At 37.7% G+C, this 12,897-nt stretch overlaps 1 protein-coding gene across 3 annotated transcripts in view; it reads left to right on the forward strand.

The window, feature by feature from the left end:
* The window catches only part of ARMC9 (armadillo repeat containing 9), a 65,169-nt gene that overhangs the window by 27,582 nt on the left and 24,690 nt on the right, over positions 1–12,897 (forward strand). For all 3 annotated transcript variants that reach the window (XM_027685763.1, XM_027685765.1, XM_027685766.1), the window contains 9 exons: positions 1,412–1,446; positions 2,600–2,711; positions 3,691–3,783; positions 5,060–5,150; positions 6,010–6,133; positions 8,027–8,166; positions 8,970–9,046; positions 11,032–11,106; positions 12,122–12,212. In XM_027685763.1, coding sequence (XP_027541564.1) covers positions 1,412–1,446; positions 2,600–2,711; positions 3,691–3,783; positions 5,060–5,150; positions 6,010–6,133; positions 8,027–8,166; positions 8,970–9,046; positions 11,032–11,106; positions 12,122–12,212 — 838 coding nt within the window. The remainder of the gene's footprint in view (positions 1–1,411; positions 1,447–2,599; positions 2,712–3,690; positions 3,784–5,059; positions 5,151–6,009; positions 6,134–8,026; positions 8,167–8,969; positions 9,047–11,031; positions 11,107–12,121; positions 12,213–12,897) is intronic.

Raw genomic sequence — 12,897 nt, forward strand, 5'->3', positions numbered from 1 at the left:
TGCACGTTCAGGTGCAAGATGTTAGGTTTTGACTGGGAAAACAGTTTTGTTTAAACAGAATTAAGTCTTTAGAATTACCAAAAATGCTAAGGAAAATAAATACAAATAAGTAAGAAGAAGACAGTCTAGGGGTAGATATGATAATTTGAAAGACCTGTATTGTGTAAGATAAACTATAATGTGAGAACTGCTGTCAAGACAGGTTACTTTTGAGGTGTATGACCTGCTAATTGTCTATTGTGAACAAGTATTGGCAATATAAACTGCTTTCCAATGTGCTTATAAGCTTATTTCACATCTAAGAGAGCAGTTCCTTGTATTAGGAGGGTACCCATGAGGTAGTGTGTTCAAGAATATGTCAGCTGGTGTAATTCAATATTCTCTATGGTATTTCATGCTTTTTGTCTCCTAAATCCCACAGTTTTAAATCTGACAATAGACATTGATTATATAGCTCTGTCAGAAGAAAAGACCAGTTTTACAGGCATAAGTGGTAATGAGAGATTTTTAGAAAGTGAGTAGAGAGATCAGCACAAAGAGATGACATTGAATATTCTGCAAATATGCCATGTAGTTGACATCATGAATGCATGATATGAAGCACTTTTATGCCAGAATTGCTGCTTCCTGGCTCACTTACAATTAACTCTAGCAAAAAATATTTACTGAAGCAGACAACTTTTATGTGGAACTTTTATATTGTGTTGATGTTTCTAAGCTCTGACTTGTTGTACAGTGGTGCCTGTATATGCACTGTGTCCCACTGCACCAGAGAGGATATATCCAGGATTAAACTGAGCGTATCTTAGGCAGAACCACAGAGAAATTACATGCTGTTCTATATTGGTTTTATCCATACTAGAATACATAGTCTTTTCTTTACATATTAATATTTATACATAGGAGTATATTTTAGTAGCAACAGGCAGTTGATAACATTAGTGTTGAAACAAAGAATTACAATAAATTTGGACACAGGAATATGTGCTGGGTCTTCAGTGAAATATTATTGCAACTTAAATGTATGAACATTTATTAAATCAATGAATGTGCTTAGCAAGTTCTTCATCTTCCTCAGTAGGCTTCAGACACTAGTTTCTACTATTTTTTTTATTTTTTTTTTTTTAAATGCTTGAAGTGTAGATAATTTGTGGAGTATGAGTGTGAGGATAACATAGCCAGATCATAAAAGAAGAGGTTTTTTACCTGTGAAACACTTTAAGTGAAAAGAAAGATAAATACTGAAGTGCTCTTTCTTTAGCTGTGTTTCTGGGTTTACAGCATAAGTTTTATAGGAAAAGAAATGCAAAACCTCAGTGAAAGAATTCACCGTGGACCTCATTAGTAACGTTGATGTGAAATTTGGACTAATCTGTTGTAATTTCTTTTTTTCTTTATTTTTCTGATCCAGGCTTCCACAATGTTAAGAGCATCTTTAGCCCCTGTGTAAGTATTTGTTGCTGAGCTTCATTTCTGTCTGTGGAGAAGGAGGGGTTTGTAAACTGAAGTGCATTGCCAGTTGTCTGCAAATGGAAATCACTCCCCCTCTGTGCTTCCTCTGATCTCACAGAACATTCATGCAAATACTGTGTGATCTGTATTCTTCTGTTGAGCAGCTTCAGTTCCATTCTAATTACAGCAGGATGTTGCTAATCCAGTAAATCTGCCATTCCACACCTGTGAGGTTGTTTCTGTATTTTTACTGTTTCCGCATGTTCCAGTCCTGTTGTTGTAATTGTTTTGATTCTCACAAATCCAGGAAAAGGGGAATTTTGAGTGCTTCAAGTTTAATTTTTTGGGGACTGACTTAATTAATTTAAGCTTATAATATCAAATAGGGATGGTATATCCAAAGTGAAGTTTTATTAAATTTTTGAGACACTGTTTTGATCCTTCTGTTGTTTACAAGATAAACAGTTATACAAAGGACGTAAAATTTGTTTTGAAAAGTGGTTAGATGGGAAGATAGTAAAACATTTTAGTGTACTATATTTAAATACTAAAATTAAAACATTGACTGGAAGCAATTTTATTAAGGGAAACTTCTTTTGCAGTGTTAAAACTCAAAATAGCAAGATACTACTGATGCATAAAAAGTGGTCCTGTGTTAAATCTCAGGCTGTGAAAATCCATTCAGCCCACACATACACACCACCTTTGTCTTGGAGAAGACATTTCAGTGTGCGTGAGGGCTTAGAGGTGGAGTTGGAGCTGCAGCTTGTTACTGCATCTGTTTGTAATTGTGTGCTAAAAGCCAGGAGCTGCTGCCATCATGGCCTTGTGGTCCACACAGGGGAGGGGAAAAAGATGTTACTGTACTGTACTGTGCCTCTAGAAATCTCAGATCATCAGCTGGCTAGTTGTCAGTTTAGTGTCTGCAAGTTATGATGGTAAGTGAGCTGCATGCATGGTTAAAAAAATAAACCCAAGATTAACAAGTCTGTTGTTCTAACAGAGAATAAAAGTAACACAAGTGTGAAAATGTGGAAGCTCTTTTCCTGAAGCAGACTTCCTGTTTTGGCTCTTCTCACCTCGGTAACCTCAGCTGCACTGAACAAGGAGAGAGTTTTGGTGAAATGTCTTTCCCATTTGCATTTAGGAAGATGCAGGATGTGCCATTGTTGCCCTCTTTGGATTATGAGAAGCTGAAGAAAGATTTGATTACAGGGAATGATCGTCTCAAGGCCTTCCTGCTGCAGGCTCTGCGCTGGGTAAGGAGAGGGCCTCTGGAGAAATAAAGAAATAGGTCCCTTCTGAAGGAATCCAGAACTAAGACCCATTTTGCAAGTGAAATGGTTGTTCTGGTGATAGTTCAGCATTGCAGGCAACTTCTCTCTTTGTCAGTGAAGTTTGCTAAGGCTCTTGAGATTATGAAGATAGGCCAGGGCAGTAAGTATCTATTTTGTAGAGTAACCCTGTCCTTCTCATTTGAGGAAAGACAGATTCCTCACATGAGGAATTCCCAGATTCCTGGGATATTCAGTGGAAGTAATTTCTGATATATTTTCAAATAAATTGTTGTTGTCTGAGGTAGTTCCTTTTTCCATAAATTGCCCTGGTTTACATTTATACAAATATTGCTGTATCCAAGACATATCGGACTCTAATCACCAGTTTTTCTTTATAGTCAAGGTATTTTACAGGAGCCTGCCTTTGTTTGACTTGGATTGTGTAATGACATTTCAGAAAACATACAGGTGACAACAGGAAGTTACATTTTCCTGCTGAAAAGGAAGGTGATGGGTTCAAAGTGACAGACATGAAAGATGATAATAGTGGAATTCTGACCAAGGTTCAATGTCCATTTTCACATAAAAACCCATCCATTGGGTCTGACCGGTGGTGGTTCTATCCCAGTGCTCTGTCTCAGATGTTTTAGAAAAACACCACATCTGTAGCCATTAAGAGGGGCTTTTTTAACTTCATGGGAAGTAATGCTGTATCCTTCCTGTAGGGACAGTAATGACAGCTGCCAAGTAACAGTTTTGTAATGGATCGCTAAGCTGAGGTCAGGTCAGTTCATTTCGTCTCTTTCCCTTAGATCACTGAGGCTGAATTCCTCCCCCCTGTGAGAAGAGGTTTCTCAGCTATAGAGTATCAGCACCTTAAAAATCTTCAGGCATCATCAATCCACACTACCTTTTTTTTTTTCTTTTTTTGACTGGTTTATTTTATTGTTATTTATTTTAGCGCTTGACAACATCATATCCTGGAGAACAGAGAGACACTGTCCTGCAAGCCTACATCAGTAATGATCTCCTGGATTGTCACAGCAACTGTCAGGTCAGCTGGAACTGAGAGTTGTCAGTTGTCCAACTTCTGTGTGATACTGCTCATTTCTGTCTATAAAGTGCTGATCATAAAATTTTATTGCTTTTTGAAAGAGGAGGAAAAAAAAGGTAGTGGTGTCAAACTCAGGTGATATATTTAACTTCTACATCCTAGTCTTTAAATGCGGATGGCAAACTTTGCATTACAAGAGCTCTCAGTGTAGACACAGTTCTTGTAGACAAATGGAAATTTATCACCTCTCTTGGTGCTTAACTTCTGTGAGTTGAGCAGAAGCCAGAGGCCCTTATTTATGAGTTACCTCTTGCTTATCAGATCCTGTTTGAGTGATTAGGTATTGTTAAATAACACACTCAATTCATTTCACTGATTTACAATAAGAACTCAATTAGTACTTCAGTCCCAATACTGCTATGGAATATGTCATTATGCACCTAAAATAACAGGTTCAGCCGGTGCTTCTGTGAATTTGAAATGGTTTGGTACCCTTCTATAGAAAGGGGAATTGCTGGTTTGTTGATTTTGAAAGGTTATTTCAGTCTCTGATAATCCAGTACGGTTGCTAACAAAAGTGCAACTTGTTTTCATTTGTAGTAGTGAATTTAGTGCATATTTGAGTTCTCCAGGTGTTTGAGGCAGTGGGTCTACTTGTTATGTTGTGGCTCCATTGTCATTGCAACAGTAACTTGTACCTCTAAAAAAGTTAAAGGATTATTAAATCAATGATCTGTTTTTCTCCCTGTAAATTTTTGTAAGAGGGAAGTTATATCTATAAGTAATGCCTGAAATAAAACAGATTAGAAATAAGTTGCAATGTGGTGTTGTTTGTAAGTTACTGAGCTGCCTCCCACACTCTTAGTTGTCAAACTAAAGTGTTCTTATTCAGGTAACTTTACTGCATTTAAGTTCATCAACAAAATTAAATTGTTTGCTTTGTGGGCTTTTTTTTCACTGACTGAATATTAATTTTAGATACCAGCTTTAACTGAACTGTGTTGGCTCATTATAATTCCCACTCTACACCAGTGTTTTAACAGACTGAGCTGAGAAGCTGTAATTTGCTTATTTGTTCGTTTTCCATTTCTCCCTCAGGCCCCTGCCAATAAAAAAGAAATTTAAATGATATTGACATTACTTAAGATATCAATATGCATTCAAAGTTTATTTGCTGTGTAAATTTAATGAAGCTTTCAAAACATTATAGAAAACTAACTTTGCTTCTTTCCTTCTTTAGTGAGATGTAATTAATGTTTGCTTTTTTCTTTTTCAGAGAAGTGTCCTCAAATTATTAAATTCCAAGAGTGAGGTAGTCAGACAGTATATGGCAAGGCTCATCAATGCTTTTGCTTCACTGGCAGAAGGTAAAAGATTCACTGCAAAAAGAAGGTAGCATTTTCATCTAATGCTGGCTTATACATACTTCACAAGTGCATGTCACTGCATGTGAAAATTTAGGGCTTTATTTGCACCCTTTTTCTAGAGATTCACTGTCTTTTGTTACATGCATTCAGTATGTAGAAAATTTTCATTTTGACACAGTATATTCAGCATTTCTGACTGTTTTGATGATTGGTGGTCTATGTGGGAACTTTAATATAGTCTTCAGTCTCTTCATGAGGGTTACAAAGAAAAATCCCCATTAATTAGAGGTCCTGTGAGCAGACCTGTACCAGGCTGTGCAATAGTGGCTACTGTGTCTGCTCCTACATTTTCATGGTCCTCACCTGAATAAATCTTTGTGCATCACTGCTAACTATTTAGATGCATATATATATATCCAGCTTTGTATCTCCACCTGTCCCAAATTAGCCTTTGTTTTGCTGCTACTTTTGGAGCTAACTATTTGCTAGGAACTGAAATCCCACTTAAAGTCAGTAGCAGCAGGGCACGTGACTTTTCCAAGCTCTTTGGACACCTCTGTTTTTTTCCTTGAGTGTACAAAACCGTGATAGATCAGAAAGCATGTACTGAAAGAGGAACAGTGGATTCTGTGTGGTACTGATTTGGCAAGTGTGGGCCTCTAATGCCCCAAGTGTCTGGATTGAAGGCAACTGGTCTGCTACACAACTTCATTTGTGCAGGTGTGTTTGGGTTTTGGCACAAGATTGTGGCTTGCCAAGAAGAAACCGAGGTCAATCCTGCTTACATTTCCAAGGAGAGGGAGCTTTTCTGTCACAGCTGATATCTCAGCATCTGTTCTTTCATCACTTTTTGCACCAGGTCGTGTCTACCTTTCTCAGAACCCAACGTTGCTGCGAATGCTGGAGGAGAGACTGAAAGCTGAAGACAAGGATTCCCTTACATGGGAGAATGTTCTGGGGGCTCTGCAGAAATTCAGCCTCAGGTGATGAAAGCACAGCATGTGGTGGTGACAGCAGGAGAGGAAATGCAGGCTAGTTAGGCTCTGTTCAAGGAGGAAAGAAGAGCACTTGATTTTCCCATAACAATCATCAGAACCCCTGATGGCTGATGAAAGCAATGGCATTTATTATGGAGGAGAACTCAGTTTTGCTGAGTGAATTAACCTGACTTCCTACCAGCTGTCCAGACTCAAGTAAATATACATCTCCTGCCACAGCCTTCTGTGCTTTATATGTGTTCCTTAACTGAACAAAGTGAAAATCTTAGTGTAGAAGCCTCTGACGATCCTGCACAGAAAAAAAGAGTTGTGTTACATTCCAGACATAAGGTTTTCATTATCCTTTCTGCAAACATTTTTCAGGGATTTCATCTTCATCCTGTTGATCCTCTTTCCTGGAGCTGTCTATGCAAGGCCTGTCTTGTTTCTTACTTTTGCATTAGCAGCCTGACTCAAATGTCCACCACAAAAGAAATATGCAAAAGCAGTAAAGGGTATGATGGTGCTCTATTTATCAAATAAATATGATCTTTGGAACTCTGTTTTCATAGTACTCAGGAAGAATATTCAGCCCTAAATAGTTAACTAAATGTAAGTTAACTAAATCTAATTGTTTAGCTCTTGATACTTTCAGGTTTTTTCTAAATTCAGACTGCAAGTGTTCATTTGTTTTTGTTTGAGTTTGTTTGTTTGGGTTTGTTGATGAGTGAGGGCTGCCTTTGAATTTGCTTAATTTAGAATTTGTGTGGATGAAGCACATACAAATGTGCTTTGTGTAAAATTCTGCACTGCTTTCTGACAAGGTACCTTGTACGTATCTGTGATGAAAGAGAATAAATCTTCATACCCTACTGCTTGAAATCCTAAACCAATCTCAGAGAAAATGACATTTCTATTAAAGCAGTTGTCAGTAGTATAAGTTAGTTTGGATTTTGGGGTCTAGGCACTAAGATGCTGAAAATTTGAAAGTTTTTTACTTTCTAAAGAGTAACAGTTAATCTTATAGAAGGTTAATTCTAGATTCTTGACGTGAGGGAAACTCTTTTAGTGTGTGGTCAGGTGCTCCCTTGTTATGCTTAGTCCATGCCATAGACCTGCTGCAATATCCAGCACTGAGAAAGTATGTGAGCTTTCAGGACTAAAACTAGGAAAATACCTGCTTTGATCTTTGCAATTTAAATGTATTGCCTCTTGGAAATAATGTTATTAAAAATTGTGTTCTTCAGTAAGACCTTTCTACCAGTATATACTTCTTTTTTGTATTGTAAAGCATGGAATTTCAGTTGTAGAGCACAGTTGGCCACCTGGCACTTTGTTCAGTGTACTCTTCAAGGGCAAATGCAGGTTGAGTTAAGAGAACATGTGATTTAAGAATCTCTAGAGAAAAGAGCAAATAAATTCAAGCAAAAAACCTCATTTGTCAAATCAACAGTACAAAAGTGCTACAGTGCTGTGGCTACCTATGTCAGGAGAAGTAATTAATTTGTTTTATGGAGCTGTTGTGTGTAGCTGGTTTTTTAAACCAATTTTAAAAGACAATTGAAAATGCCATTTTAGGTGGAGTAAGAAGCCTTAGAAAACAATGAAGAAACTTACCTCAGCAGTTTGGAGGTTTAAAAAGAACAAAACAAAGACAAAACCACCCCAACCTATCCAACAATGTTTCACTCCTCTAACCTATGGGAATCTGAATCTTCACTTTCTTCAGGCTTTGTTAATTACTTAGTTTAATGATTCTGCCAAAATGGGTATATTGAGGATTTTTTTTTGGCAGGCGTGTTTTAATGTGCTTATACTAGCTATAAATGTATTTGAAAACTACTTATGCAGTGATCTGATTTTTGTGATTTGTGGTCTGATTTTGTTTTTTAATCCTAGGCGTGCACTACAGTCTGCAATGATCAAAGATGGGCTCATTTTCTGGCTGGTTGATGTTCTAACAGATACAGATTGCCTGTCTGATTACACCCTGGAATATTCTGTTGCCTTGCTCATGAATCTTTGTCTACGGAGTGCAGGTGTCTTACATTTTGAATTACAGCTTTATTCCAAGAAATGGATAAGGGAAGATTGTGAATCTATTTTTTTCCTGATATACCAGGATTCTTTCAAGTGACTATAATCAGTAGCAGCGATTTACATGACCAGAGATATTTGAGTGTTATAACTAATGCTTTTGAGCAGATCTCTTATCCCAAGAATCCTAATTATGGAGGTTAACTTCACCAAACTCTAAGGAATTAAGCAAGGAAATAAGCAATGGAACCCTATAAGATTTGATTTTTTTTTCATATCAATGAAGGCTGCCATTCCTACATTCCAGGCCCACTTTTCAAAGGACACTTTGTGTCCACTTACACAGTCTGTGTAAGAGATTTCTTTGTAAGCAAGAAAGAACTGGGCTGAGGAGTAATGGAAAGAAGTTTAACCTTCACCTTGTGCAGTGAAATACTTACCTGCTTCACTTCTGCAATGCAGAGATTCTCCCCAAGAAAATAAGGTCCTATCTATGCCCAAGAGACTTAAAAGGAGCTTAAAGTAAATTTCCTTTTAATAAGGAGAGCAAGGTAAGGGGTGGAAAATCGATTTGCTTGTTGTAAACAAAAAAATGCCTTTGTTAAACTTTTAAAGCTTTTTAAAATCCCTTTGCATCCTGTCAAGATTACAACTGCATAAATCCAGAGTAACTTCACTGATTTCAGCTCAATTATTCAGCATTTGTCAGGAACAAGCAATAGTATTGCTCTGTCTAAACTAATAAAGAAACTTACTCTGATCTGTTTTATTTTTCCAAGCATATTTATGTGTTCTGCCTTTTCAGGGAAGAAAATGTGTGCAAGGATTGCAAACCACGTGCTCAAGGTTCTCTCTGATCTTCTTGGCCATGAGAATCATGAGGTATTTGTTCAGCAAACTTTGGGTTAATGAAAATGTGGAAGGAAAAATTAAATATTAAAAAGAAAAAAAAACAAGAAAGGAAATAAATAGAGAAAGAATTGCTTTTGTTTCCCTTGTTAGACCCTCATGTAATTAAGTTGCATGAAATTTTCCTAAAATTCACGATTCCTTACATTTTATTTTATTGAGCACTGGTCTTTCTAGCCATAAGTATGTCTTCCTTTAACAAATGTGGGCAGGTAAGAATGGAAGTCTTTTAAATGCATAGTTACCATGCAGTCCATGTGCCTTCTTGATTGTAGTTTCTGATGCTGTTTAAATTTCATCTTCCACCAAATCATCTCAAGCTTAACTAGTTCATGAGATGAGCAATGTGTGGTGCAATTCCATTATGCAAAACATTAGGTGCAGAGGAGCACATTTGCTAGTAGTTTTAAGGAATGCTAAAAGAAAACACTACACTCCTGACATTCAAGCCCTAATATCTTTTTATCTACGACTTTCTGTCTCTGGACACACTTTCATCTAAGATGCTAAATTGAACTACTCAGAGGAAAATGCTAAAAATTATTGGTTATTTCTACCTAATACTTTTCAGCACATCGCTCTGATGCCTGATGTGTGATATAGAAAACATTGCTTCAGCTGTCTCTGCAGAGGGGCACTTCTTAACCATGGAGTAAAATTCAAGGCAGGAGAAAATGCAGGCAAATACTGTACAGACTGAATTCAGGGAGGCAGAATTTTTACCAGGATATTCTAGAGTGATTCTGTGATGATTGTGCAAGGTATCTGGGGACTTGTGCTAAAAACGAAATATGAACTCTAGTGTCTTATGTTTATATGCAATGACTGAGTCATCAGGGGTTTTTTTGTTTATAACTTGAACTGAAAATAGAGAATAAATTTCAATGAAATGCTTAGTCTGTGTTTTGTAAATTCATTACAAGATGTAGATCAGTTCTTTACTTTTTATTAAGATGAAACTTGACATACTTTTATTGGACTCTTTCACTAGCTTGATTTTTGTGAATGATGAAAGTTTAATACAATACATATTAATACAAAATAACATCTCAGTCCCTAGACTGGAATACTTAGAAAATGCTACCATATTGTTGAAGTCTGTGCCTTAAAATGACTTTGAACTTTCTCTTGGGAGTGCATTGTTACAACCCAGTTTGCTCCAGCAAAGCTGACAGAAGTTTTATTATCAAAGGTAGAAGACAGTGCTCTTGGGTGTCCAGAGAGCTTCCTGAGGAGCTGTGGAATCCTTGTGTAAATCCCAGTCCCTTATCTTCCCTTGTTTCCCCTTGCTCCCAGTCTAGCTCATTGTTCATTTTTCCAAAGATATAGACAGGATGACTGAAAATCTTAGTGCTGCAAAAGTAACTGGCCAATTGAAAGGGTCACATAAGTGCTGATAAAACGTGTTTGACAGATCTGGTGGCTTTCACTAACCATATTTCAGAGCTTCCATGCTGGCTGGCTTTTTTTGCCTCTCCTGAGGGACAGTAACAGGCAGCAAAGTGTTTGAAGCTGCTACAGCTTTTATCATCCTGCCTAAGGCTACAATGTTTGAAGCTTGTCTTGAGTTCATGCTGACAGGGTCTTGTCCCTGTTCTTTGTCCTATTTTTTGTAGTGTCACTAGTGTTTATCAGAAACTAACCTTTTTCTGCTTTTCTCTCCTTTTTTCTCTCTCTTTTTTTTTTTCCATGGCTAAGTCAATTTGCAAGAATACATTTTTGGAAGGCAGAAGGTTTGAAATTGGCACACAGCAATACTGGTTTATATCCGTATCACAGTAGATTTGCATCCTGAAAGTTCGTTGCTTCCCAAGTGGGAATTTTTGCAAGTCCAATCTAGCCTGGTCTAACTCTCTGAAGTGTAGTTGTTCTGCACTTTCACTCTTACATTTTGTTTATACTTCACTGGGATGAGCATAAGTGTTTTTCTTAGTGATACGACTATTTCTTCCTCTCAGATCCAACCATATGTGAATGGAGCACTGTACAGTATTCTTGCCATCCCTTCTGTCCGAGAAGAAGCCAGAGCAATGGTAAGAAGTGCTGCATGGAGATCGGTGCCTGTGCCAGAGATGGCCCACACAGCACCTGCTGAGCAGGACATTCTGAGAAGGGAACACACAAGAGGCCCTCCCCCTTTGATACTCAGGAAAGTGTGCATGTATGTCTCAAATGCTTTTGCCATATTTGCTGGTCTTTTTCCCAGAAGTGGACCCCCAGCAGTGTGAGGGATTCTGTCTAAATTATAAATTAGAATATTTTAGAACAGTGTGTCCTTCCAGCATTTTGTACATTCCAAGTGGCCCAGGAGATGCTTTCATCTGCCCTGCTACTTCTTCTGCTTATGTAACTCATTCTGCACCAGTGAGTAGCCACTAAAAGGATGAATTCCTCTTACTGCTTTTACTTCTTCCTGGTATAGGTCAAGGCAGCAGGAGGAAGGTTTTAGAACTGGCAACTGATCTCCTGTGGAAGTTAGTCTAGTGCTAATGACTGTGTTTTAGCTTCTGGACTTGAGGAAGCTGCTCCTGGGATAGCAGCATGTCTTTGCATCTGAAGAACTAACCCAGAAAGTTATGCAGACATAATTGTTGTCCGGTGTTTTACCTCACAGAGCACAGAGGATTGAAAGTCCTCTTAAATGATTAAAGACACATCAACCCTATAAGGAGCCAGAAAGAGAGAACAGGTTTAATGTCAAAGTGGGTTCTGCTTTTTTGTTTTCCCTCTGAACCTTGCACTGTTGTCTCTGTGGATGCAAATTTGCCCTGTTCTGATGACTACTGTGTACTGAGTTCAGAAGGCAGAAGCAGCAGATCTATTGTGAAAATTTGCTGTTCATCATGGATATGTCTGTATTTAAACCTAGAAGCAATCTAGACAGCTTATTCCTTTTGTGTAGGGTGCACTTGGAGCTGGACACAGTGGTTTGCTTCACACTGCCTCTGTTTTTCCTGACAATAAAAAAAAAAGAGGTTTTAGCTAACAAAACTCTTTCAGTGTGATCACATGAAATACTGATCTAGCAATGTTTTCTGCTACATCCAGGGAATGGAAGAAATTCTGCGCTGTTTTATCAAGGAAGGAAATGCAGAGATGATCCGACAGATTGAATTTATTATCAAGCAGCTCAATTCAGGTCAGAAGAACAGATGCAGCTATCAGAGCTTTAAATCTTTCACAAAAGCCATAAGAAAGCTCATGTTTTCACTTGGCGTTGGAACCCTCAAAGAATAACAATACTGTGATGGTCTGAGAGAGGGTGAATAGTGAATGTCAGGATTTGAAAGTCAGATGTATTTTAAAATTTCCTTTTATGTTACAATTATAAAGAAGGCTGAGTAGGTCTCAATTCCAGAGTTTTGGGACTGTAAATAGAATGACCTTGACTGTTTACTTTCATGCCAGTGGCCTCACAGTAATGAGAGACTGCTGTCAACTGCAAAAATGTGATACAAATTTGTAAAATAGGATTTAGGGACTAGGTCTGTCTGTGCTCATCTCTTGCTCTTTTGAGGTGTAGCTTTATCTGAAGTGGCTTATCCTGAACAGGGAACAGAGACCATCCTTTTTAAAGAGTATGTTGATGTAGTTGCTGTGTTAATACAGACAGGTATGAGGATGTAGAATAATTATTTTATTTTCTGATCCTTATGACCGAAAGGAAGGCTGAAAAAAGAGAGAGCAAATAATGAAAAGGAGATTAATTCTGATTAAATCTTTCTGTACAGTAAACATAGAACAAGTTTGACTGCTTTCTTTGGCTTTCGGAAAGAGAAGACATTACAGTTCTAGCTTGTAAAAGACATTACAGTTCTAGCTTG

This window comes from Neopelma chrysocephalum, unplaced genomic scaffold, assembly GCF_003984885.1.
Source record: "Neopelma chrysocephalum unplaced genomic scaffold, ASM398488v2 Primary Assembly neopelma1_69, whole genome shotgun sequence".
Classification (NCBI taxonomy): domain Eukaryota; kingdom Metazoa; phylum Chordata; class Aves; order Passeriformes; family Pipridae; genus Neopelma; species Neopelma chrysocephalum.